Source organism: Glycine soja, chromosome 6 (assembly GCF_004193775.1).
Source record: "Glycine soja cultivar W05 chromosome 6, ASM419377v2, whole genome shotgun sequence".
NCBI lineage: Eukaryota > Viridiplantae > Streptophyta > Magnoliopsida > Fabales > Fabaceae > Glycine > Glycine soja.
The window spans coordinates 34,028,195-34,055,118 of NC_041007.1; the positions used below are offsets into that span (position 1 = coordinate 34,028,195).

At 36.5% G+C, this 26,924-nt stretch overlaps 1 protein-coding gene and 1 non-coding gene across 2 annotated transcripts; one reads left to right on the forward strand and one right to left on the reverse strand.

The window, feature by feature from the left end:
* The first annotated feature begins 1,144 nt into the window (after positions 1 to 1,144).
* Positions 1,145 to 1,702, forward strand: LOC114416126. Its single transcript, XM_028380997.1, has one exon. It carries the CDS (start codon positions 1,145 to 1,147, stop codon positions 1,700 to 1,702), a length of 558 nt encoding a protein of 185 aa, XP_028236798.1.
* Positions 1,703 to 12,156: 10,454 nt separating this feature from the next.
* Positions 12,157 to 12,263, reverse strand: LOC114417579. The gene has a single exon (XR_003667839.1). It is a non-coding gene; the product is annotated as a small nucleolar RNA R71 (small nucleolar RNA).
* Positions 12,264 to 26,924: the final 14,661 nt, after the last annotated feature.

Below are 26,924 nucleotides of genomic sequence, written 5' to 3' on the forward strand. Positions count from 1 at the left end.
GAATATTTGACAACCCTCACTTCCTTCTAGCTTTTTATTGCCTAAAATAAAAATCTTAATAACCCAGGACTAAGCAAAGATTCTTCATATGTCAACATTTGTTTTTAAAAGGTGAAATAAAAAATCCATTCTTTTAGTATTCTTTTCAAGATAATCCTTTAATTGTTTGACAAATATTCCTTCCATTTTGGGTGGTTTCATGATCTTCCAAATACAAATATGTCAAATATAAAAATGCCTGGAAAGGGTTCAGACACTATACTTCTAAAGCTTTTTTATATATTATCATTAATTTCTCTCACAAATATGGTGACAAATAATGTAGCAGGATCCACGGAGAACAACTCGCGATGTAGAGGCTGCAAAGTTGTGTTTAAAAAACTGTAAGTTTCGCTATAAAAATACAAGAAATGAGGTAGAAAAGACCAGGGAAAGAGTGCTATTAATTATCATACTTCACATTAGAAATATAAACACAATGTTTTAAGATTAATATTATTTCCTTTGAATGGATGTGTTAGAAGATATGATAATATATTCTGATGTTATATAGTTGTTATATCTATTAGATTTATCTTTAATCATATCTTTAGCTATTAGGTTTATCTTCAGTTTTATAGTTGTTATATCTATTAGATTTATCTTTAGCCATATCTTTAGCTTATATATCTTTAGCTTGTAATCTTGTATATAAGCGAATGATGCTTAATGAATTATTCAAGGAAACAATTTCTTTCATGGTATCAGATTGCTTAGGGAAATATTTTTGAACCTTCCTTAGCCTTCCACACACATGCCCTAGCGCTGTTCAACCCCTTTCTTCTTCTTTTTCTCCCCTTCTTCTCCATCACCATGCCTGACTCAAAACCTACCCTTCACCCTGCTCTTGCTGTATCCAATATCAAGAATCATGTCCCAATCATTCTTGAGATGGAAAATGTCCAATACGTGACATGGGCTGAACTTTTCAAAATTCACGCATGATCTCATAGATGCCAATACGCGACATGGCAAGCAAAAGGCGCCACCAACGGAGGAGGAGACAAAACTCTGGTTGACACTAGACGCCACCGTTCTACAATGGATTTATGCCACCATTTCTCATGATCTTTTACATACTATTCTTGAACCCAACACCACGAAAATGGAGGCTTGGAATAGGTTGCGTGATATATTCCAAGATAACAAACACTCTCGTGCCGTTACACTTGAGTATGATTTCACCCACACAACCATGGAGGCCTTTTCAAGTGTCTCTGCTTACTGTCAACATCTCAATTCACTATCGGATCAGCTCAAGAACATCGGCTTTCCGGTCGATAACAGTAGGTTGGTTCTGCAATTGGTGTCCGGTCTCACTGAACCTTACAAGGGAGTGGCCACACTCATCTGTCAAAGTGATCCCTTGCCTCAGTTTTATCAAGCACAGTCAATGCTTGTTCTCGAAGAATTCGATCTCAAGAAGGCGACTCAGACCTCATCCTCTGCCATGGTGGCTCGTGACTCGGGTGAATCTCAAGAGATGTCTGATCATTCATTAGCATGCCGCACAAATAATGGTGGAAAACGGTATTCAAACCATGGCAATTCTAGAAAGAATCGCAACAACACTGGTGGTCATGATAACTTAGGCACTAGTAAGGGAGGCTCTGGTGGAGGGGGTAAAGGTGGCAGTGGCAGCAATCGCGGGGGTGGACAGTAGCAGCCCCAGAACAACCCCTGGCATGCAGGACAGCAATGGCCTTAGCCATGGATGCAGTGGGCTGTTCCTCCTTGTCCTTACCCAGTTGCTCCATGGGCCAAGCTCAATTATCAGCAACCTCCGTGCCAACAGCCCGGTATTCTTGGGTCCAAACCTCAGCAAGCATACACAACCACATCTCCTACTCCAATAGACATTGAGGATGCAATGCACACCCTCGGTATTACTTCTCCGGATCCGAATTGGTATATGGACACCGGTGCCACCTCTCATATGATGTCCACCTAAGATAATCTCACGTCTTATTTTAATATGAGCAATCATCGTGGTATCACTGTTGGTAATGGTCAATCAATTCCTATTCGTGGTTATGGTCAAACTAACTTGCCTTCCCCGCATCCTCCTTTAGCCTTAAAAAATGTCCTTCATGCTCCTAAACAAATCAAAAACTTAGTGTCGGTTAGAAAATTTACCACTGATAACTATGACTATTGAATTTGATCCCTTTGGGTTTTCTGTGAAGAATTTTCAGACAGGGATGCCTCTAATGAGGTGTGAGAGTTGGGGCATGCTTTATCCTATCACCGAGTCCACCACTCCAGCCACTTCTTCCTCTACTTTTGCTTCCTTAGCTCCTTCTCTTTGGCATGAGCGGTTGGGACACCCGGGAGTATCTATCTTGCATTCTCTTAGGAAGAATAAATTTATTGAATGTAATCAAATTAGAGATTCTCGTATTTGTCATTCATGTTCTCTTGGAAAACATATTAAGTTACCTTTTGTTTTGTCACATTCTCATACTCTTATGCCATTTGATATTGTTCACACTGATCTTTGGACATCACTTGTTTTTGAGTTCCTCAGGGCACCGATATTATATCTTGTTGTTAGATGATTATTCTAAATTTTTGTGGACTTTTCCTTTGTCAAACAAATCAGATGCTTATTCCACATTCATAAATTTTAGAACTTTCATCCGAACTCAATTTGAATGGGAAGTAAAGAATATACAATGTGATAATGGTAAAGAGTTTGATAATAAACCTTTTTGGGATTTTTGTAAAGTGAATGGTATTTCTTTTCGATTGTCTTGTCCTCATACTTTTCCTCAAAATAGGAAATCCGAAAGGACAATTCATACAATTAACAATATTGTTCGTACTTCACTTGCCCATGTGTCATTACCTCCTTCCTTTTGGGACAGTTAAGCTATTTTTTGGGCATTGCTATAACTCATCATGTAGGTGGTTTGTCTTTATCTCAAAAGAAATATGCCATAGAGATTATTGATCGTGCTGGCATGTCTTCTTGTAAGTCATCACCTACCCCTGTTGATACTAAACCAAAGCTTAGTGCTACATCAAGCACTCCATTTGAGGATCTGACTCTCTACAGGATCCTTGCTAGGGTTCTACAATACCTAACTTTTACCAGACCTGACATTACATATGCAGTGCAACAGGTGTGCTTATTCATGCATGACCCAAAAGATGAGCAATTGCATGCCCTCAAGAGCATATTGCACTACATTCAGGGTACTATAGACCATGGTCTTCATCTTTATCCATCATCTACATCCACTCTTGTTTCTTATACGGATGCTGATTGGGGTGAATGCCCGAATACGAGACGGTCTACTTCTGGGTATTGTGTATTTCTTGGTGATAATTTGATCTCTTGGTCAGCTAAACGACAGGCTACTTTGTCCAGGTCTAGTGCAGAGGATAAATACCGAGGGGTTGCCAATGTAGTTTCAGAGTCATGTTGGTTGCAAAATCTGCTTTTGGAGCTTCATTGTCCGATCCAGAAGGCTACATTGGTTTATTGTGATAATGTGAGTGCGATATATCTTGCGGGTAATCCGGTTCAACATCAATGCACTAAACACATTGAGATGGATATACATTTTGTTCATGAAAAGGTTTCTCGTGGTCAAGTTCGAGTTTTACATGTCCCGTCTCGTTATTAGATTGCAGACATATTTACCAAAGGACTTCCTTTGGTGTTATTTGAGGATTTTCGAGACAGTCTCAGTGTCCGTCGTCCTCCCACTTCGACTGCGGCGGTGTGTTAGAAGATATGATAATATATTCTGATGTTATATAGTTGTTATATCTATTAGATTTATCTTTAATCATATCTTTAGCTATTAGGTTTATTTTCAGTTTTATAGTTGTTATATCTATTAGATTTATCTTTAGCCATATCTTTAGCTTATATATCTTTAGCTTATAACCTTGGGAAAAATGTAAATTATATTAAATCCAAAATGATACAACAATAAATGGGGCATACCCCGCAGCTAGTGAAAATCAAAAACCTCCCTAATACAAGAAGGCCTATATCAAGATGCTAAAACAAATGCAACAGGTGCGCTTGTCTATACAAAAGAAACTTAATCTTGCTAATAACCTCTACTACAGAAAATTGATAATCTTCAAAAATCAGCTTGTTCCTAGACAGCCAGATGCAGTAGACTGTAATTGCTATAGCCAGGCAACGAAATTTTCCTTGAACACCTGATGTGGATCTACCCCTAATTAAAGAGTCAGTAATGCGCTGCAAAGAAGTGAAGCACCTGTGCAAAGGAGCCAAATCACGAATGTGAGCCCAAACTTGGAGAGATTTCCTGCAAGAAAAGAATAAATGAGCATTTGACTCAGCCTCATTTGAACATAAAGGGCAGAGGGAACCCTTGTTCAAAAAAGCAGCTTTGTCAAGAGTAAGCAGTCGGTTCCTTTTAGCAAGCCATAGAATGAAAGACATCTTTAGCTTGTAATCTTGTATATAAGCGAATGGTGCTTAATGAATTATTCAAGGAAACAATTTCTTTTAGGATGTTCAACACCTTTTCAACAACAACAACACAAATAAAGGAGATTTAATGACTATTATATTTATTTTTGTACAAACTTGAATGGATTTCAACAAGTAATAATCAACCTATATCTAGATATTCTTTAAACTACAGGCTCCCTAATGTGTTGCATTAAGGGGGTGGCATGACATCAAGGGCTGGGGGAAGCGGCCAAGTCTCTAGCCATGGAAAGTGATAAGTGTTCATTAGATCATTCATATGCTGACATTTTCTATTTACTATTTTTATAGGAATCCTTACACTGGGAAGAATTGCATCTTATCAATGGCAAGCATATACAGCAAGAGAAATGTTAATCTCAATATCACTAGATAAAAAATATAGGATTGAAATTTTTATTTTGGTTCAGGGCCATGTAATCAATCCCAAATGGTAGCATGGAGCGGATGGCACCAAAAACATCATAGTGGGTAGCAAGAAGGCTGTCATTCCAAGGATTATAAATAATTTATACAATATATATGAACAAAAAATAAAAATATAAAAACTTCAAACACAATTTGATTATTAAAAAAGAAAAAGGGAACACTAGGTATTGAGTGGCAGAACAGAGGGTAAAACAAAGGAATAAGAATTGCAAGCTGGATAGAGGTATGTGGACAGAGTAAGCGTGTATGGTAGAGGTTGAGTAACAGGGATCAATGGCAACAAGTGGGTGACAGTAAATGCCAGGAATGGCTCGAAATAATCAGTGGCGATCAGTGAGCTCAAGCTCATGAGAACAAGGAGATAAGAGGCTTTCTTCAAAGTGAATAATGATTGGAAATGAACTAAGGAGAATAAACAATTTTCTAATAAAAAACATATGTTGAGGAAATGATGAGACATTATATAATTAGGGTTAGAAGAGGTGAAAAATGAGGCTTTAGCCATCATGAGGCAATAATGCTGTAAACAACATTGGATGGACACTGTACATGATTGATAACATTGGTTTAGGGTGTTCTATATCTCGAGTACTCAAGATCTGCTAACATTAAATGTTGTCTAAATCAGGAAGTTGGATTCATCATTAGATTTAGCCATTACAATTTATTATATATGCTTTTTTTTTATTTAAGAGCATGATTTATGAGGCACTCTTTCTCTCTTCCTCCCAGTCTTGTGGAAATCATTCTTTTCGGCTCAACATTAATTTCAGGCCAAAATAGTAGCCAAGATGAATTGTCAAACAAGTTAATGTTCAGTTACCACAAACCTGATAATTTGCTATTATCCTCTCTCTATATTCTTTATGCTTTTGTGCTTGCCAAAATAACATAGAAACTATCATATAGTAAAATAATAAAAAGCCACAAGAGTGTGGTAATAATAATGATAACAAAGATTATTTTTTCAGAAATAATCACTTATTTTTTAAAAAAATTGTTAGACAGCTAGCAAAAGTATGCATTTTTTTTAAAAATAAGTTGAACCAAATATATAGTTATTAACAGAAATGGAAAATTTTCCAAAGGCACTTTAACATCCCAGTCCATAAATATAAGAAAAGGAAAGTTACTAAACCACTACAGCATGGAAATGTTATTAAAACTTCTCATTCTCAGAATCATCCTAACCTCAATAATATTCAAATTTTCATTTTGTTTTTCACTAACATAGAACTAGAAGAGTATCTAAAACATTGATTTCATCCCCAACATTGGAAATTTGGCAGGGTTTTACACTTCGTAAAGCCATGTCCAGCTCAATAACCAGACATGGATCATTCGGTGACACTAAAGAAAAAATTACAACCAAACTGTCACAGAATAACACAAATATTTTTACTCCCCCTGAAGCTGCCTGTCTCAAACTATTTCCAGCACACAAGAATTAGAATTCCAAGCCTAAGGAACCAATAGTTGTTAACAAAAAAAATATAGAGAATTTTTATAATCATGTGATTAATATAAGAAAAAATTAACCTGATTAGAGATATTTATAATAATTAAATAAGTAGTCCAATAAGGGAACCCAAATGAATAGAATAAGTAGTCCAATAAGGGAGACAATAAACCAGCCCATTTGCTTGTGAAATCTTAAAAGACTAATGCATAGGGTTAACTTTTACTTATGTAAAAAAAAAGGCTCCATCCACAACGCTCACCAGCTTCGCATTTCCCTTTCTATTTTCACTTTCTTCCTTTCACATCTCCCTGTCTTTTCCTATTTTCACCATCTCCCTTCCATTGTTCCTCACTGTTGCTAGCAGTCAAGTCATTTACAGAGAGAAAACATGCATTATTAGAGTTTATTGTCTTCTCTATCTATTTTCAGTGTCTCCCTCCTGTACATGTTTCTTTTCTTCCTCTATCGTAGCTCTCTATGTGGCGGCAAACTTCCAACGAGGAAGTGCACGCCCTGTGTGTACCTTGAGTTATATGATATTTACCTTTTCCAAGTACTGAACCATTATCCAATATGACTCCCTGTATGTTCCATCTAAAGCAATATGGTCACTCCCATTTTAAAGATCAATGTGGAAAAAATTCTAGTGTAGTCATTTGTTCTTTTATATTTTAATTTATTAGGCAATAACTTGGTATTATGATTTGATGCTTCAAAACCAGGTGGAACCTGACAGCTAGTGGACCAACACCAAATCCTCAAGGATCATACCACTGTGGATTGATCAAACTGAGTTGAACCATCATGCTCGCAAACTCTGGCCCTTATATCAATGGCAAGCAGAGGTATGCTGTCAATGGTGTCTCCTACAATGCACCACATACCCCATTGCAACTTGCTGACTACTTCAACATCCCAGGATTTTTGTAGGTTGGAAGCATTCCTACCTATCCTAATGGGGGCAATAATGCATATCTCCAACTACATCAACATTGACAACTTTCAAAGTCGTAAAAACCTACCAACGATCTACCTATATAGGTGTTGGGTATGAAAATACAAAATCATGTAATAAATAAATTGGTCTTAAACTCACTTCCCAATTTCATTGCAGAGACAAACAAGGTGGACCATAAAGGACCTTCGGCCAGTACCAATTGTTTGCAAACATTAACCAAGTTCACTACTTACAGCAAACGAGCCATACTAATAGTAAAAAACGTGTGCACACTCCATGAAGGTACAAGGTTATAGGAAAAAATTAAAAGGGGCATGCACACCTTCGATAGAAGGGCAGGGCATGCCGGGGCGTGCGCGGCACAGGAACCACCTTTGAGATTGTGCGGCTGACTTCGGCGGGGTGGCATGGCCACGATCTCATTGACGGCACACGGCGGAGGCAGCACGGCACACGATCTCACCTTTGAGCTTGTGAGCTTCGTCTTCGAATTCAAGAACGCGTAGGCTAATGCTCAAAGGCAGTCTAACAGTGCATGCAAACAACACACGAAATTAATATTATAAAACAAAAAACATTTACAAATTAAATTATACGTACAACTTATTTTTTTCTTATTTTTCTTAATTAACAATGACGGTTTGCTTCTATAACCCATCTTTAATGAAGTCTTCAATTTACAAAAGTGTCATCGCGTCCTACCTACAAAGACGGGTGTGAGAGACCGTCGTAGTTATATTTACATTAATTACACAAATGCCACCAAGTCACATTGTAAGACAATTCCCTAGAACACCTTCTTAGAATGTGCGTCGTAAAAAAAATGTTTTTTTTAGTAGTGTCTAGATTCAATTTGAGATCATTTATATTGTAAGATATAGTAGAATAAAATACTATTGAATGAAATGTGAAAATATTTCTTGAATATTAAATTTTAATTAACGATTTTTGCACAAAAAAAATGGAAGAATAAAATGAAAATAGATAAAAGTCACCTACAAAATTTGCTTAAGGCTAAAAAATATATAGGCACGGCCCTTGACCAAAGTCATGCAAAAGTAGACAATATAAGTTGATTTCATTAAAATAAAGTGTATGCTTAAAATGTGTATACAATAAAAGTAAAATACAAAAACTACTTCCATTTCAATTAATAATTTTTTAGTATTTAAAAAATTACAATGATGGACCTTCCAATTATAAATAAATATTAAAAAATTTATTCTAATTTTATTCCTTTCAATGTTGGGTCCAAGCACATAACAAGGTTCAAAACAAACACAAACATTAGAGAACTTATTTGAATTGCCCTTGCTACCACCCATTATAAAGCAGACTACAGAGTAACTTAATATGCTTTCCAGTCAAACAAACATAGTGTCATGTGCTCCCTGTCCTTCACGCATTATAAGGCATAGTTAACTTTTTTTGCTTCAAATTGAATGCACTATCTCTGTCTTGTAGGTTTTGCTTGGTTTCTACCAGTAAATTACTACAATTGTTCTAATGGATTGTTAAATTACTTCTCATCCTAATATATGTTTTATATTCTTCTCAAGCATTTCAATGCCAACAGGGAAAACCATATCTCTTCAATAATGTGTGATTAATTTCCAATTCCAATCCATTATTGACAAATGAGTATTGAATTTCAAGTTATGATGGCGATGTATAGTAACAAAATAGCCTTGTCACTTAAGTTCTTTAGTGTTTTCATAAGCATAATTTCATACTGTTAGAAATCTGCAAATTATGATGTTCATATCTTGCAAGTTAAACCAGTTAACCAAATTGCATTTTTACATTTATTTGTAATTGTTTTTATAGGAGTATCAGATTGAGGCATTTCAACCTTTTGTACTACATATATAGAATGACAACTCTACTTCCTTGTAGTATTGCTGATTTTATGAATATATGGAAGCCATGCATGAAATACAGGGAGCACATTCCTAGAAAGATAAAAAAACCTGGTTTGAAATGATTATATATTAACAGTTCAAATAATGGGTGGTAGCAAATTTTCCCAAATTTCATGTTTTATTGCTGTGAATTCTACAACTTTAGCAACGCTTGTCTAATCATTAAGCTGAAATTTTGGGAGAAAGAAACACACACGGCCATGGACACATTAACCATCATTAGAATAGAAAATTTAAAGATCGAACACAAAAGGGAACGAACCAACATCTACGCAGCTGATGTGCCATCATTTTCTTCTATTTTCTAAACCCTTTTTGCACCATTTTATTTATTGATTGGTCTTAATTGTCAATTAATTAGGCAGTTTTATTATTTGGGCTCATTTAGCTAATTTGATGTTTTTAATCTAATTTCAGGAATTAATGAAACATTGGGCTTAATCCGGATTTTGGTTGTGGACTTGAAGAGGGCAAATAAAGTAGCGCTTATCTTAGTTAATTTCTAATTAGGAAATTTCGCAATTTTATTTTATGTTGTTCAGTGTTTATTTCGTTTTGGGCCAGAGTATTGTAATAGGGCCCAGTGACTTTGAGTGACTCTTTTTAAATAGCTGCCTTGGGATTCGTGCAGGGCATTCTATTCTGTTATGCTATTCATTATTCAGAGCTTTGTTTTAGGGTTTTCATTTTTCTGTTTTGATGCTTCTGAGTTCGTAATGCAATTTTACGTTTTCTGCTTCTAATTACAATTTCGTTCTTGCTTCTTCTTCTACTCTCATTTACGTTTCTGTTCCATTTTACATTTCTGTTCGTTTACGTTTCTGTTCATTTAGGTTTCCGTTCATTTACGTTTCTGCTTCATGTTTCAATTGCGTTTTCTGTTTGAATCCATGGAAGGCTAGATTTTCTGGTGTTGTTTCCTTTTGAGGACGAAGCCCAACTCTCTTTGAGGTTTCGCTTGTAATGTGGTTTCCTGGCAGTTCTCCCTTCACCAGTATCCCAAATTCGTGAATATTAATCAATGCACGCTTCGTGTTCGATTAATTGCCTCTGAGCCTAACTTGCGTTCATGCTTAATGGACGAAGGGCTAACTGGTGTATGTGGTGCCTAATCACGTATTGAAAACCCTAAGTTGATTTTCGCTTAGTAAATTGAAATAGGGTTGGATTAAGTGGTTGACTGTTAGGGACGAATTCTCCATAACCCAGGATAAGAGAATGGCTTCTGAATCAGAGGAAACAACCCGTTTTTAATATTAGTAGTTTCGTATTCCAGTTTACTTGTTCTGCTCTTTAATCACAAAACAAACAAACCCCCCCCCCCATCATTACTGTTACTGCAAGTATATTATGAACATTTGGCTTGTCACTGCTCGTTGGGAAACGACCTAGGATCACTTCCTAGTTACTGCATTTTCATGTTTATTTGATTCGGGTACGGCCTCGATCAAATTTGGCGTCGTTGCTGGGGAGCAGTGCCCAAAGGTTCATAATAGATAGCTAGTGTTGTGTGTTTAATCCTTTCGTGTTTTATGTTTAATTGTTAGTATTGTGTTAGTATGTGTGTTAGTGTTGTTTAGTGTCCTGGTATTTTGTTTAATGTGTGTTCTGTTTCAGTTTTCCCATTAAGCGTTTCCCCTGTTTCAGTCTTGTGTGTTTTGCTGTGAAGATTGTGCTTGAAAATAGAGTAGTAGTAGAAATCAGCTTGCGGCAAAAACAGAGTAGTAGTAGAAATCAATTAGAGACGGATTTTAGCGACCACCCATGCAGAATTATTTGAGATTTTTTGTTTTAGTAGCTAGGGTTGTTATTTTTGGCTGAATTTTTTTGTGGTAACTTCTTTTAATCCATATTTTGTGGGGAAAATAGCTAGAGCCTTTAGTTTGGTCAGATTTGAAAGTTCCAAAAAACTAGCAAATTTTGTGTTTGTCAAAACTTCAAACGGCCATAACTTTTGCTCCGGTTATCAGAATCGCAATTATTATATATGCATTTGGGGTAGAAAAAAATTTCCTATGCCATGGCAGAAGTTTTTTATTTTTCAAGTTTTATTCACTTATTTTTCTTAACTTACCATTTTTAGCTTTCATAGTTAGACTTTGAATTTTTGTCTGAAATTTTTTGTGCTATCTTCTCATCATTTTATAAGGTTGCTCACAAAATTTCAAGTCATTTGGATGTCATTTGAGGGTAGCTGTAGTTCAAACCTACACCTTTATTTACATGACAAGGCAACTAGTTGTGTGCATGCTGAATGTAGTGTATGACTAGAGGCAATCCATCTGACTTACAACCCTTTGATCCTGAGATAGATAGGACATTTCATAGATTAGTTAGGCATCATTTTATACCTTTTGATCATTCTGAGCATTCCATTACTGGTGAATCTGTGCATTCTGTTATTGGTGATTTTGAACATCCTGATCTTGAGCATTATAATTTTGAGCATTCTGATTTTGAGCATTCTGATTTTGCACATTCTGAGAACATGGCACAACCTCCACCCCGTGAGAGGACTCTAAGGGAAATGGCTGCACCTGATTTCACCTACGAAAGCTTGTGCATCCAATACCCTGATGAGGATGTCCCATATGTTCTTAAAACTGGACTGATTCATTTGCTTCCAAAGTTTCATGGCCTTGCAGGTGAAGACCCGCACAAACATTTGAAAGAATTTCACATTGTCTGCTCCACCATGAAACCCCCAGATGTCCAAGAGGATCACATATTTCTGAAGGCTTTTCCTCATTCATTAGAGGGAGTGGCAAAGGACTGGCTGTATTACCTTGCTCCAAGGTCCATCACGAGTTGGGATGACCTTAAAAGAGTATTCTTAGAAAAAATTTTCCCTGCTTCCAGGACCACAACCATCAGGAAGGATATCTCAGGTATTAGACAACTCAGTGGAGAGAGCCTGTATGAGTACTGGGAGAGATTTAAGAAACTATGTGCCAGTTGCCCCCACCATCAGATTTCAGAACAGCTTCTTCTCCAATATTTTTATGAAGGACTCAGTAATATGGAGAGAAGTATGATAGATGCTGCCAGTGGTGGAGCCCTTGGAGACATAACTCCTGCTGAAGCCAGAAATTTAATTGAGAAGATGGCTTCCAACTCCCAGCAGTTTAGCGCCAGAAATGATGCCATAGTCATTAGAGGAGTGCATGAGGTAGCTACAAACCTATCTGCATCATCTGAAACTAAGAAGCTTGAAGGCAAACTGGATGCATTGGTTAACTTGGTAACCCAGCTGGCCTTGAATCAGAAATCTGTACCTGTTGCAAGGGTTTGTGGTTTGTGCTCCTCTGTTGACCACCATACAGACCTTTGCCCTTCCATGCAGCAACCTGGAGCAATTGAGCAGCCTGAAGCTTATGCTGCAAATATTTACAATAGACCTCCTCAACCTCAGCAGCAAAATCAACCACAGCAGAACAATTATGACCTTTCCAGCAACAGATACAACCCTGGATGGAGGAATCACCCTAACCTCAGATGGTCCAGCCCTCAGCAACAACAACAGCAGCCTGCTCCTTCCTTCCAAAATGCTGCTGGCCCAAGCAGACCATACATTCCTCCACCAATCCAACAACAACAACAACCCCAGAAACAGCCAACAGTTGAGGCCCCTCCACAACCTTCCCTCGAAGAACTTGTGAGGCGAATGACTATGCAGAACATGCAGTTTCAACAAGAGACCAGAGCCTCCATTCAGAGCTTAACCAATCAGATGGGACAATTAGCTACCCAATTGAATCAACAACAGTCCCAGAATTCTGACAAGCTGCCTTCTCAAGCTGTCCAAAATCCCAAAAATGTCAGTGCCATTTCATTGAGGTCGGGAAAGCAGTGTCAAGGACCTCAACCCGTAGCACCTTCCTCATCTGCAAATGAACCTGCCAAACTTCACTCTATTCCAGAAAAAGGTGATGACAAAAATTTACCTAACAATTTCTGTGCAGGTGAATCTTCTTCCACAGGTAATTCTGATTTGCAGAAGCAGCACATTCCCCCTCTTCCATTCCCTCCAAGAGCAGTTTCCAACAAAAAAATGGAAGAGGCAGAGAAAGAGATCTTGGAAACGTTTAGAAAAGTAGAGGTAAACATACCTCTGTTGGATGCAATAAAGCAAATTCCAAGATATGCCAAATTCTTGAAGGAGCTGTGCACTAATAAGCGGAAGCTTAAAGGAAGTGAACGAATTAGCATGGGCAGAAATGTCTCCGCATTGATTGGTAAACTGATTTTGCCTGTTGATTTTTATATTTTGAATATGGAAGATGGATTTTCTCAAGGATCAGTTCCCATCATTCTAGGCAGACCCTTTATGAAAACTGCTAGAACTAAGATAGATGTTTATGCAGGCACACTGTCTATGGAATTTGGTGACATAACTGTTCATTTTAATTATCTGGATGCTATGAAATACCCATCTGAAGATCTTTCTGTATTTCGTGCTGAAATAATTGACCATGTTGTTGATGAATACATGACTGATCTTTATTGTAATTTGCATGCCTCTCACTCTTCATGCATTGAGTCTGAAATTGTACTTGATCATATGTCTGAATTTGATGCTGAGAGTGAATCTGAGAGTGATATTGATTGCATGCCTGGTGGTGGTGTTTTACCTCTTGAGATTGATTTTATAGAGTCAGATAGGACTAACCATGTTTCAGGAAGTACACATACCTCTGACTTTCTTTATGAGGTAAAGGCTGAGAAACCATCTCCTTCTACCACTGTCCAGCCGACCACACCAGAATTGAAGCCTCTGCCATCAAATTTAAAATACGCTTACTTGGATGATAGCAAGAGTTTTCCAGTGATTATATCTGCCTCCCTTGCTGATGAGCAAGAGGAGAAGTTGTTGTCAGTTCTCAAGAAGCATAAGAAGGCTATAGGCTGGACCCTGGCGGACATTCCTGGTATTAGCCCATCCACATGTATGCATCGAATAAATTTAGAGGATGGAGCTAAACCAGTAAGACAACCACAGAGAAGACTCAACCCGGTGATTCTTGATGTAGTAAAGAAGGAGATAACCAAGCTTTTGCAAGCTGGAATCATTTATCCTATCTCCGATAGCCAATGGGTGGGTCCCGTCCAGGTAGTCCCGAAGAAGACTGGCCTCACAGTGATCAGAAATGAGAAGGAGGAGTTGATTCCTACTCGGGTGCAGAACAGTTGGAGAGTCTGCATTGACTATAGGAGGCTGAACCAGGTTACCAAAAAGGACCATCTTCCCCTGCCATTCATTGACCAGATGCTTGAACGCCTGGCAGGTAAATCCCACTACTGTTTCCTTGATGGTTTTTCTGGTTATATGCAAATTACTATTGCTCCTGAGGATCAGGAAAAGACCACATTCACCTGCCCCTTCGGCACTTTTGCTTATAGGAGGATGCCTTTCGGCCTGTGCAATGCCCCTGGTATCTTCCAGCAGTGCATGATTAGTATTTTCAGTGATTTTTTAGAAAATTGCATAGAGGTGTTTATGGATGATTTCACTGTATATGGATCCTCTTTTGATGGTTGTTTGAATAGTTTGGAAAAAGTTTTGAATAGATGCATTGAAACTAACCTTGTTCTAAATTTTGAAAAATGTCATTTTATGGTTGAGCAAGGTATAGTTTTAGGCCACATTATTTCCAATAAGGGTATTGAAGTAGATCCTGCAAAAATTTCTGTTATTTCACAATTGCCTTACCCCTCTTGTGTGCGAGAGGTGCGATCTTTTCTTGGTCATGCAGGATTCTACAAGCGCTTTATAAGGGATTTTAGCAAAGTAGCCCTTCCACTGTCCAACTTGTTGCAAAAGGAGGTGGAGTTTGACTTTAATGACAGATGCAAAGAGGCTTTTGATTGCCTCAAAAGAGCGTTGACTACCACCCCCATCATCCAGGCACCTGATTGGACAGTCCCTTTTGAGCTTATGTGTGATGCATCAAATTATGCATTGGGGGCTGTCCTTGCTCAGAAAATTGATAAATTGCCCAGGGTGATATATTATGCTTCTAGGACTTTAGATGCTGCCCAAGCAAATTATACTACTACTGAGAAAGAGCTTCTAGCCATAGTTTTTGCTCTTGAAAAATTTCGATCTTATTTGCTTAGTACTCGCATTATTGTTTATACTGACCATGCAGCTCTAAAGTACTTGTTGAAGAAGGCTGATTCTAAGCCTAGGTTGATCCGATGGATGCTCTGGCTCCAAGAGTTTGACTTGGAGATCTGTGATAGGAGCGGAGCACAAAATCTAGTTGCTGATCATTTGAGTCGGATCGAACGTGTCTCTGATGCAGATTCACCTATTCGGGATGATTTCCCGGATGATCATTTGTATATATTGTATAGTATTTCTGACTCTCTTTCTACTCCCTGGTTTGCTAACATTGTCAATTATTTAGTTGCCTCTGTTTTTCCTCCTTTAGCATCTAAGGCCCAAAAAGATAAGATTAAAAGTGATGCTAAGCATTTTATTTGGGATGACCCCTACTTGTGGAAATTGTGCAGTGATCAGGTCATTTGACGGTGCATTCCAGATCATGAGACTGACTCAGTCCTGCAGTTCTGTCATTCTTCCGCACCGGGAGGTCATCTTGGTGTTCAAAGGACAGCTCGCAAAGTGCTTGATTGTGGTTTTTATTGGCCCACCATCTTTAAAGATGCGTGGAAGATCTACAGCACTTGTGAGCAGTGTCAGAGAGCAGGAAATACACTTACATGGCGACAACAAATGCCTCAGCAACCTATGCTATTCTGTGAGGTGTTTGATGTCTGGAGTATAGATTTCATGGGTCCTTTTCCTGTCTCTTTTGGTTATGTTTACATTCTCCTTGCAGTTGATTATGTTTCAAAATGGGTGGAAGCCAAGCCCACTAGAACTAATGATGCTAAAGTTGTCGCAGACTTTGTCAGGTCTAATCTGTTTTGCAGGTTTGGAGTACCTAAAGCAATTGTTAGTGATCAAGGAACCCATTTTTGCAACAGGACAATGCATGCCCTGCTTAAAAAGTATGGGGTGGTACACAGGGTATCCACACCATACCACCCCCAAACTAATGGACAGGCAGAAATTTCTAACAGGGAAATCAAGAGAATTCTATAGAAGATTGTGCAGCCAAGCAGGAAAGATTGGAGTACCAGGCTTGATGATGCTCTCTGGGCACATCGGACTGCCTACAAAGCACCCATAGGAATGTCTCCTTATCGGGTTGTCTTTGGAAAGGCATGTCATCTTCCAGTGGAAATTGAGCACAAAGCATACTGGGCACTGAAGACTTGCAACTTCTCTATGGATCAAGCTGGCGAGGAAAGGAAGTTGCAACTGAGTGAGTTAGATGAAATCCGCCTAGAAGCCTACGAGAATGCCAAGTTCTACAAAGAAAAGACCAAGAAGTTCCATGATAGCATGATAGTTAAAAAAGACTTCGTGGTTGGGCAAAAAGTGTTATTGTATAATTCTAGGCTTGGACTCATGAGTGGTAAGTTGAGGTCTAAGTGGATTGGTCCTTTTGTTGTTACTAATGTTTTTCCTTATGGTACAGTTGAGATCAAAAGCGACTCCACAAACAAGAGCTTCAAGGTCAACGGACATCGACTTAAGCCATTCCTCACGAACCCTTCTTTAGTGGACGTAGTGGTGGAAGAGACTTCCTTACTCCACCCTACTCTTCCTCCACCATGACTTAGGGAGTTTTTCTTTTCCTATCCCCTTCTTTGCTTTTATTACACTTGTCCGATTCTCTTTGATGATTTAATTGTTTTTAATCTTTTAATTGTGCTACATTGAGGACAATGTGTTTTTTAAGTATGGGGGGGAGTGTTCTTTGGTTTTGCTAGTTTTGTTGGTTTTGTTAATTTGTTAGTTGTGTTAATTTGTTAATGTTGTTAGTTTCGTCGGATTTTTAGTTTAATATTTTGGGTCAATTTTGTGTGCACGTACGACTTTGCATGTTTTTCTTTGAATTATAGGATATGTTCAAGAAATGGGTAATTGTTTTGAAAATAAAAGTTCTTGACATTTTGTGACTTGAAATCCTTGATTCTTCTCTACATGTCATGATAGTTTTGAAAGCTCAATTTGAAAGTGATGATTTTACCTTTGTGAGAATCTGAGCCATCCATCATTATAATCATTTGGTGTGTTTTGCCCCATTGATTGCTTGCACAATAGCCTTGGCTTGATTCTTGTTGATGCGTCCTAATTCACATGCATATTTGGAAATGATTAAGGCAATTTTGTTCTTATAAGCTTCTAGCCAAATGGACTTACCTTGAATTAATTCCTTTGATAGCCCTTTTGAGCCTTGTGTCCCTTTCCTTGTTTTGAAGCTCACTACAAGCCTTAAGTGAAAAACCATGATATTACCATATCCTTAAGGAATTTTGGAGCTTTGGAATTGTTTTGGGAATAAGTGTGGGGGGTTTTTGTTTCATTGGACAACTTGTTTTGTTGGCTATGCTTCATGATGTATTTTGGGCCATACTTGATGTACATTGTATATTGGTTAAATGTTGGACATGTTGAATGAAATGTTGTTTCTCAAAGGCTAAAGAGTAAAAAAAAAAAAAGAGAAAAAAAAAATTCGAAAAAAGAAAAAGAAAAGCAATAAAGTTGAGTGAATAAGATCTTAAATGGCACAAGAATGATGAAACTCTTGGTTCTACTCTTCATGTTTAATTTTTATCTTTACTTCTTTTTATTTTTTTCTTAATATGCACTTATTCCCCTTTGCTCCTCTATTCCTTTGGGATTTAGCCACTTATTCCATATTTCTCCATACCTTGTCCTTGGCCCCATTACAACCTTAAAAGACCTTTTGATCCTCATGTGCTTGTGTTTATGGGTTGATTGTCAATTTTAGAATTTTGCCAAGTTTATGTGGTGTTTGCTTTCATGGGTGCTTTGAGGGTAAATAGTAGCCTAGACACTTGAGAGATAGAGTGTATATCTTGTGAGGCTTTATCACTTTTCATTCTTGAGCTGATTAACTATTTTGCCATGATTGGGTTGCTTGGATGATTTTCATGAATGTCTTGACTTTTTGGATCTCCTTATGTTAGATGTTACCCATTCCTTTCATTCCCTGATGTTCATTGAGAAATATGTGAATGTTTTTGTTTGTCTCCCTCTGATATCCTTGGATTTTGTTCTTTGTTTCATTTTGCCCAGGAGTGCAAAAGGCTAAGTATGGGGGGTTTTGATGTGCCATCATTTTCTTCTATTTTCTAAACCCTTTTTGCACCATTTTAATTATTGATTGGTCTTAATTGTCAATTAATTAGGCAGTTTTATTATTTGGGCTCATTTAGCTAATTTGATGTTTTTAATCTAATTTCAGGAATTAATGAAACATTGGGCTTAATCCGGATTTTGGTTGTGGACTTGAAGAGGGCAAATAAAGCAGCGCTTATCTTAGTTAATTTCTAATTAGGAAATTTCGCAATTTTATTTTATGTTGTTCAGTGTTTATTTCGTTTTGGGCCAGAGTATTGTAATAGGGCCCAGTGACTTTGAGTGACTCTTTTTAAATAGCTGCCTTGGGATTCGTGCAGGGCATTCTATTCTGTTATGCTATTCATTATTCAGAGCTTTGTTTTAGGGTTTTCGTTTTTCTGTTTTGATGCTTCTGAGTTCGTACTGCAATTTTACGTTTTTCTGTTTTGCAATTTTATGAGAAGATATGAGAATTATAAAAGATTGAAAAATTATATAGCATCATTCGTTGCAGTTAGTTTTACAATGACTAGTTTTGTAATGGCTAGTTTTGCAACGATGACTTTTATGAATGACTAGTTCCATAATGAGACCAAGGTCAAAGTCAAGGACAGGTAATACATAACAACTAAATTTAAAATAAAAATACAACAATGACCTACATAACTAAAATTAACTAACAAAAGCCACAATAGCATAGACAACTGAAATTAAATAATAACAAAACCACATTGGCCTATTCATTCAAAATCCTCATTTCTGCCTAAGACAGTCACAATACTTTTCGTGGTCTTGGCATTGCTTCTCAGACATGCTAGTGTGTTGTTCACAAGGATTTCATACTCCATACGCCTTTCTTGTGCCTCATTTAACTCAATAAGTTTATCGTATTTGATGTTATTCTCCTTCATTGCACTTTCTATGCCAAACAAATCGAGATTGGGATTAAGGCTTGCAACTCCTTTTCCTTTGATCTTCCTTTTTGCTTCCTTTTGTCCTATTGGGCAGGATAGTGGTGATGTTGTGTCATATTCATCAGCTTCAATGGGCATCTCCAGGTTAGAAGATGAAGAGTATGCACCTAAAGCAAAAAGCTTGCTTCTTTTTTAAAAGTTATCCATAAATTTTACATGCCATTTTGGTTCATCTTTCAACAACAACCAAGCATGCTCAACTTCAATTTTTTTACTTGTATCCTACATGAAAATCTTACGTGCAAAATCCATAACATTCTTCTCTAAACTCCCACTTCTCTTTTGGCTGATTGCTTATTTGTAGTAGTCGATAAACTTCTGAATTATAGGGTGGATTGATTCCATTGAGGTTTTAATGATGTATCTCTCCCCTCTGAAAATTGGACATGCTTATGGTCGTTGTTATATGCCTCTTTAATTTTGGCCAATATTGGGCTAATAACAGGTTAACTCCTATGATTGCATCCTTTGACACATTAAGCCATGGTCGAATAAGAATTATGTCCTCTTGCACTGAGAATGGTTTACAACATTTTTTTCGAGTCAAATTTTCTCCTCCTTCATCTAGTTGAATAGTATATAGACCGATTGGTGATTTAGGTTCATTGTTAGGGGGCTTCACATTGGATGAAGGAGGCCTATAACACATGTTTGGGTTGGTTGGAGGTGGTGGATACATAAAAATGATGGATTTTAAGAATTTTTACCAGTAGGGGGCTCCTCATTGGATGAAGGTGGCCTATACCACATGTTGGGATTAGTTGGAAAAGGTGGATACATATAATGTTGGGGATTTTGAGAATTGCCACCGGTAGGGGGTGGTTGGTTTTGCAAAATATTGTAATAATATTAAAGATTAAGATCCATTCCAAAGATAATTTAGGGCTTAATATGAACAAGAAATAGAAGTAGGAGTTGAGTTGTAAAATGATATGAATTGAACCTACATTTATAGTGATTTTCACATGACGGTAATTTTTTTCCTTACTCTCAACGACACCAAGACATGACCATCAATACATGTTATACATCTTTTCATAGTTTCAAATGGTTGTTTGGATGGGCAATGTAACGGCCCACCTCATCACTACGATATCAAAAATTAAGAAACACAACATTTTTAGTTTTTAAGTGAAAACTCCTTTAATTTGATTATGAAAAACAAGGGTAAATTTTATTTTTCACAATATACATTCACTAAACAACGCACAAATACTTAAATAAATACACACACACACACACGCATACATATATGTATATACTAAACCATTATAATTATTCACATGACATAAAGTAATTTAGTTTATACATGTATCTAAGCATGTGATTTACATGTCCAAATTAAAAAGAATCAAGGAACAAACAATAGAGGAGTTGATAACAAAACACATCTCTCTCCTAAAATAATCATAATGTCATCATGTCGGCTTGGCAGCTCTAACAAAAGAATCTCCCTCCTCATCATCCATTGTTGTTCCTCCGCTCCCATGAACAAAGGTTCGCAATCACCACAGGTACCAACCACATGATACAAAATTGCAAGGGCTAGTTTATCATAAAAAAATCAGCAAGCATTAGATGCCAATGATCAGTAGGAAAACAATAACAATAACCATAATCATTCTCAATAATCCATCGGTTCAACATACACTTAAAAAAATAGTCATCAATTTTTCCATAATTCAAATCAATCATGCTCATAATGAGGCATGCACCTGACTCAACTCTCAAATGTAATGTGGTACCATTCGTTTGTAAATAGCCTAAGTGTGCCCACATGATACTCCCACTTAGGAAAACTAGGTAGCAAGTGTCGAGATCACCTTGTCATGCACAGGACACTTCCCCCATGGTGATTAGTCTGAGTCCCAATGAAGTTCCAAACCAAGTGACATGCCCCCAAGTACAAGTATTTTTCCTCATGAAAAACTACAAGTACTTACTAACAAAGTTTATACTATTTCCATGCAATATGAAGTATGAAACATGAGCACCATCAATGCACTAACCATGGATAGTTAAAGATTCTAAGCAATCTCTTTCCTTCTCTAGGGATGCTTAAAATTCTTAAACCACTCTATTTCTCCCTTCAGGGATATCAAACTTGGTCAGTGCACCCCCCATGTACATACACAACATACATCCATCACAATGACATTATCATCCACACCAGTATCATTTCATATCAACATTATCATGAACATCAACATCATCTCAAATCAACATTATCATAAACATCAACATCATCTCAAATCAACATTATCATAAACATCAACATCATCTCATCTATATGTCATCAATATCATAAGTAATCACATTCCACATATATACATATAAATTTCATGTCTTGGATTCACATTTCCTTAATATTTAGACAACACCAGTCTCATACAACAACAAATATCATTCACAATTTCATTCCTTAATAACTAATATATCACATCCCATTAGACAAAAACTCAGTTTTTCTTGAAAATAGCATGCACAGGGACAAACATACATCCCTATAGTTGGGTTCCCTGACCCCAACTACGGCATCAAAAGCAATAAACCAAAAATAAACTTCTCTCACTTATTGATATCTCTCTGTCAACTCCTCTCCGTGTTGCTCGGAGGTCTCTCACGTTCACATCTGTCGGTCCAATCACAGAGTTCTATATACCAAATCGAAGACAGTTTAGTATAGATTTCAAGGAAAAAGTTAATATCAACATTTGGGATCAGATACCCATTGAAATTAAAAAGGGGCTAAGGGGTGTTTCGGGGTCTACATGAAAGAGACGTCATTTTGAAATTCTGATCACACCAATGTGATCAGGGTTTAGCGAAGGTCACAAAAACAACATCAATTTTATAAAAGGATAAATTTTACAATGTCTCATTTTCTAAGGTTTTCCAAAGGAAGTATAAAACATCCTATTACGATGCCCAAGTTAAAAGAGATACTGAGAGAAGCTCAAACTAACTAAGAGAAGGCAAGGAAGTCATGGTTGCCTCGAAGAAACCACAAAGGAAGGGTTGGGAGCTCTGTTCTCTACCAAATTCTTGAGGTGGATTCTGAAGATTCCACTCCGATTAAAGTGTTCCTCTCCATGTGGTGGTCCGGTAGCAAGCAACAACAGCTCGTGATGGCCATCGGTGGTTGTGGGTGGTGGTGGAGGAGGTGTTAGGGTTTTTGGATGTAAGTTGAGAAAGAGAGATGAAAATCGTATTTTTCATGTTGAAGAACATATTTATAATATGTAGATCTTGCTTAATGAGCTTGTCTCGCTAAGTGAAACTCCGCTTTTAGCACTTAACCAACATTTCGCGCCGAGAGAATTACCTCCTCGGGTTGGAATTGTGCTTAGTGTGCTTGTCTCACTAAACAAGTTGTCTAAAGGTGTTATTTGGAAAATCCCAATGATCAAAATGTCCAGACATTAGTCATGAACCTACAATTCAAGTTTGAAGGTGATCCAACGGTTAACGAGTCCGAGATCATGGTCTTACTGAAGCAGGTTTTTGGGTCGAACTTGACATCTCACGAATCCAACACAGGTCAAACAAACTCCACATAATCTAACATCCACACCAAGCAACCATACATAGATAATTCATACAACATCTGAGCTCATCCAAATTAATCAAATAATGCAAGGAATACATCTAACATCTATTTTCAATTATCAAAATTTCAGGGCGTTACAAACAACGATTAAAAATTAGGTCAATATTGAATGAATAATTTGTATCAAATGGATGAATAATCTATCAAGGGTTAAATGCTTTTCTTCAAGAAACATGTTTTCTCGGGTTACGTTGATTTTTTTTAAAAAAAACAAAACAAAAAACCCCTCTTTGATTAAATCGTCTCCTTCTCTTTTCTCTCTCCCTTTATCACCTCCTCATCCTCTTGTTTTCTCTCTTACTTCATACCTCTCCATCTCATTTTCTCCCTCTCTTCAAAGCTCTAATTTCCTCCAAATCTCCTCGCCTCCCTCTGTCACACACTCTATTTTTCACCCAAAATTCCATTTTCATCTCCCTTTCAGTGGTTTTCCTAGATTTGCGACGGAGGTTCAATGATGAGGTGAGGTGCGACGTGGTGTGTTAGAGGTGCGACGAAGGTGAGACGACAAGGCATTATGTGTTGACGTTGTTGCTGATGCTGAATGATATGTTGTGTTGATGTTCTTCTACTTCCATTTCTATTTTTCCCTCTCTTTTTTGGGCAGCTTGTTTATTGTACTTCTAAGTAAAAAATAATCTTTTTTTTTGTCTAGGAACGGTTTCTTGCTGAAGGAACGAATCATGTGATGATGGAACTTTGGATACCACGTAGGTTTTCCCCAATGGTGAAGAAACTACAATATATGATTTCTTCGCCCATAAAATCCTCCACGATACCGTTGATCGAGTTGCTCTAAAGATCTTGGCTCAAGGTCATTATCTTGGCCATTGGAACTTTACTACTTGATATTGTACACTTAGAGCATCTCCAACCGGATGTGCTATGTGGGTTTCTTAGCCTAGGGAACGATTTCTTCTGAGTTCTTCGGCGTTAGAGCAAAGTGACATGGCATAATCGGTTTTTTCAACGAATGGTGCATTCCTTATATTAGGAACCGTTTCTTACCAATAAAAAACCATTATTTTCATAGAATTTATACTCCCTAACCATTAACTGAATTGAGAGGATAAATTTGTAGAAATGAAGCAAAGGAAAAAGATGAACAGTTCCAACAAACCAAATTAAATAGATGAAGCATATGTAGAGATGAATTTTCACAAAAAAATTTTCATTTTTTCCAAACAAATCAAATCACCCAAATGCAATCTCAGCTCAGAATAAAATACAAATCAAATTAAAGAGTATGAACAATTATCATGAATGGAGTACTTCCTCCATCGTCACCGACGGTGGTTGGGCAAGAGAGCGGCAACGGTGGCTTAAGGAGTTGTCGTGGTTGTGAGGGAGCGTCACTGGTGGATTGAGGAGTGACGACGGTTGCACTAGGGAGTGGGGTTGTCGCGGTTGCGAGGGAGTAGCACTAGTTGCTCATGAGGTAGTCATGGTTGCACGAGGGAGTGACGTTGGTGGCTCATGGGGTGGCAAGGAAAGGTGGTTGCCAAACAAGAAGAAGGAAAAGGAAGAAGAAGAAGAAGGAAACAGAGGAAGAAAAAGAAGCCAAAGGAATAAAAAAATGACGGAGCTAGGGAGTGAAAATGGAAAAGGAAGAAGAAGGAATGAAAGATGTGGAGTTTTTTTTTATGAGGGTGGGTGATTTTTTTTGTTTTTGAAACAAACATGAAGTTGCAACGTTGGAAAAGGGGAAGGAAGGTTCTGGAATTGGGTGATGTTTTTTGTTTTTAAAGATGGTAGGTGGTGGGTGGAAAATAATAATTTTTTTTAAAATATAAATTAATTATTTTATTTGAACAATAATTAATTTATAATAAAAGATATATAAATGTGTGGATTTTTTAAATTTCTTGTTGTTTCTTAGCATTGGAGTAAAATTTTATATGAATTTCTTAGGAGTGACATGACACTGTGAAAATCACAAAAAATATTGCATGGACCACAAAAAGATGATTAAGAAACTCATATAAAAAATTTATATTAAAGATGTCCCTATTTCCGGGTTGGCTTGGATTCTCTCATGTAACATTGTTTTAATGTGAAATCCTAATCTTTAATAAAAAAAGATAAAAAAAATTTTAAATCTAAAAACAAGGAGGACATATGGTTTTGATGGTGAAAATTTTTACTTGTAAGAATATAGGTGAAAATCCTCGTGCGAGGATCCATTCTCCTCTAGTCCCAAAGTAAATTTACGAAACTGATGTAAATTTCCACATCATTATTAAATAAGTGATGTAGAAAATCCAATGTAGTATCCATCTTTGCAATATTGGATTTTGATCATTAGGAAATGACTTCTTAATTATTTATGTATTTATGCAGTAAAAAAAAATATTTAGGTATTTATTTGTAGTGAAACAAGCCAAAAACTAAAATCTAATCCGCAAAACTTTTAGAATTGAATTGGTTCAAATTTAATATTATTTTTAGTTTGACCCAAACCAAATTGTAAGTTATTTTTCATAACCAAATTAAATATATCTACTATATCATTATTATGAATTTTCAAAGTTCACAATAACAATTTTTTTAAAAACAATGACTAATAACAATTTAACGAGATACTTGTCAGTGTCGTGCATATATCTTCCCCGAAATTTCCATAATAAACCCGTCTCGAATTCTCAGGAACAAACCAAGAAAATATTAAAGGAAATGAATATAAAATAAAAGATTCTCAGTAGAAACTTTAGTACATTTTTGTTGTAAAATATTAAAGGAAAGGAATATAAAATAAAAGATTCTCAGTAGAAACTTTCAAAGTAGTACATTTTTGTTGTTTATCAGTGGACATGTATGTATATATTTATATGTTTATTGTTGTTGAAAGGGAAAGGGCCTAGCCCCGACCTATGTATATCTTACCATCACAACTAAATTTTAAACTCGTGCCATGTCCAAGTTCGTTAAAATTATATACATATATATATATATATATATAGAGAGAGAGAGAGAGAGAGAGAGAGAATTTTATACGTACATAAATAATATTTAATTTTAAATATTTTGTAGCATTTTAGATATATATTATATGATTACATTAAAATTAAGAAGTTTATATTAATTGTATTTTTAATTGAGTAAATGTTGTATACACAAATTAATTAGTGGTCTTGAGGCATATCAATTTCAATTAATTATATTTATTACATCAAAATATTAAATATGCACAGACAATGGACATACACAAATTAGTCCTAATACTTTTTTACTATACTTGTTTATCCTAATTAATAATTTTAGTGCTAATTTGTGTAAACATATGTACTTTAAAAAAGAATATATTATTTTTACATTTAACAGAATTATTTGAACATATTTATTAAACCAAAAAAATGAATAAAATAACAATTTAAAAAATTTAAACATAAAAATATTTTGTATCCTTAATAAATATATAATTTTTGTATTTACTTTCTAATAGACATTCGGACAAGATGAGATAATACAAAAATAACAAAAATGAAAGAGAAAAAACTAATCACATATGCTCGCGATACTAAACTTATCAAACATACCCATTGTTGAAATCATCAAAATAACAAATCAAATATTCCTGAGACAAAATGTGCTTAGTAATGAAACTTAAACCTAAAGAGACAAACAAAAAAGATTCCATTTGTTTTAAGGTAAAAAAAATTTGTGTGCAGCAAAATGAAAAAGATTTCAATGTTATCAAAATAGAGAATATAGAAATTATAAAAGAAAAAAAATATAAACGATGAGCATGAAAGGAAATGATCGTATCACTATGGAAGAAGACAAAAATTTGAGAATGCCATAGATGAAGCTTTAGTGATGCATTATTG

Bases quoted from the DNA above. Each gene is read 5' to 3' on its own strand.
- LOC114416126 (XM_028380997.1), top strand. From the start codon at position 1,145: ATGGAGGCTTGGAATAGGTTGCGTGATATATTCCAAGATAACAAACAC.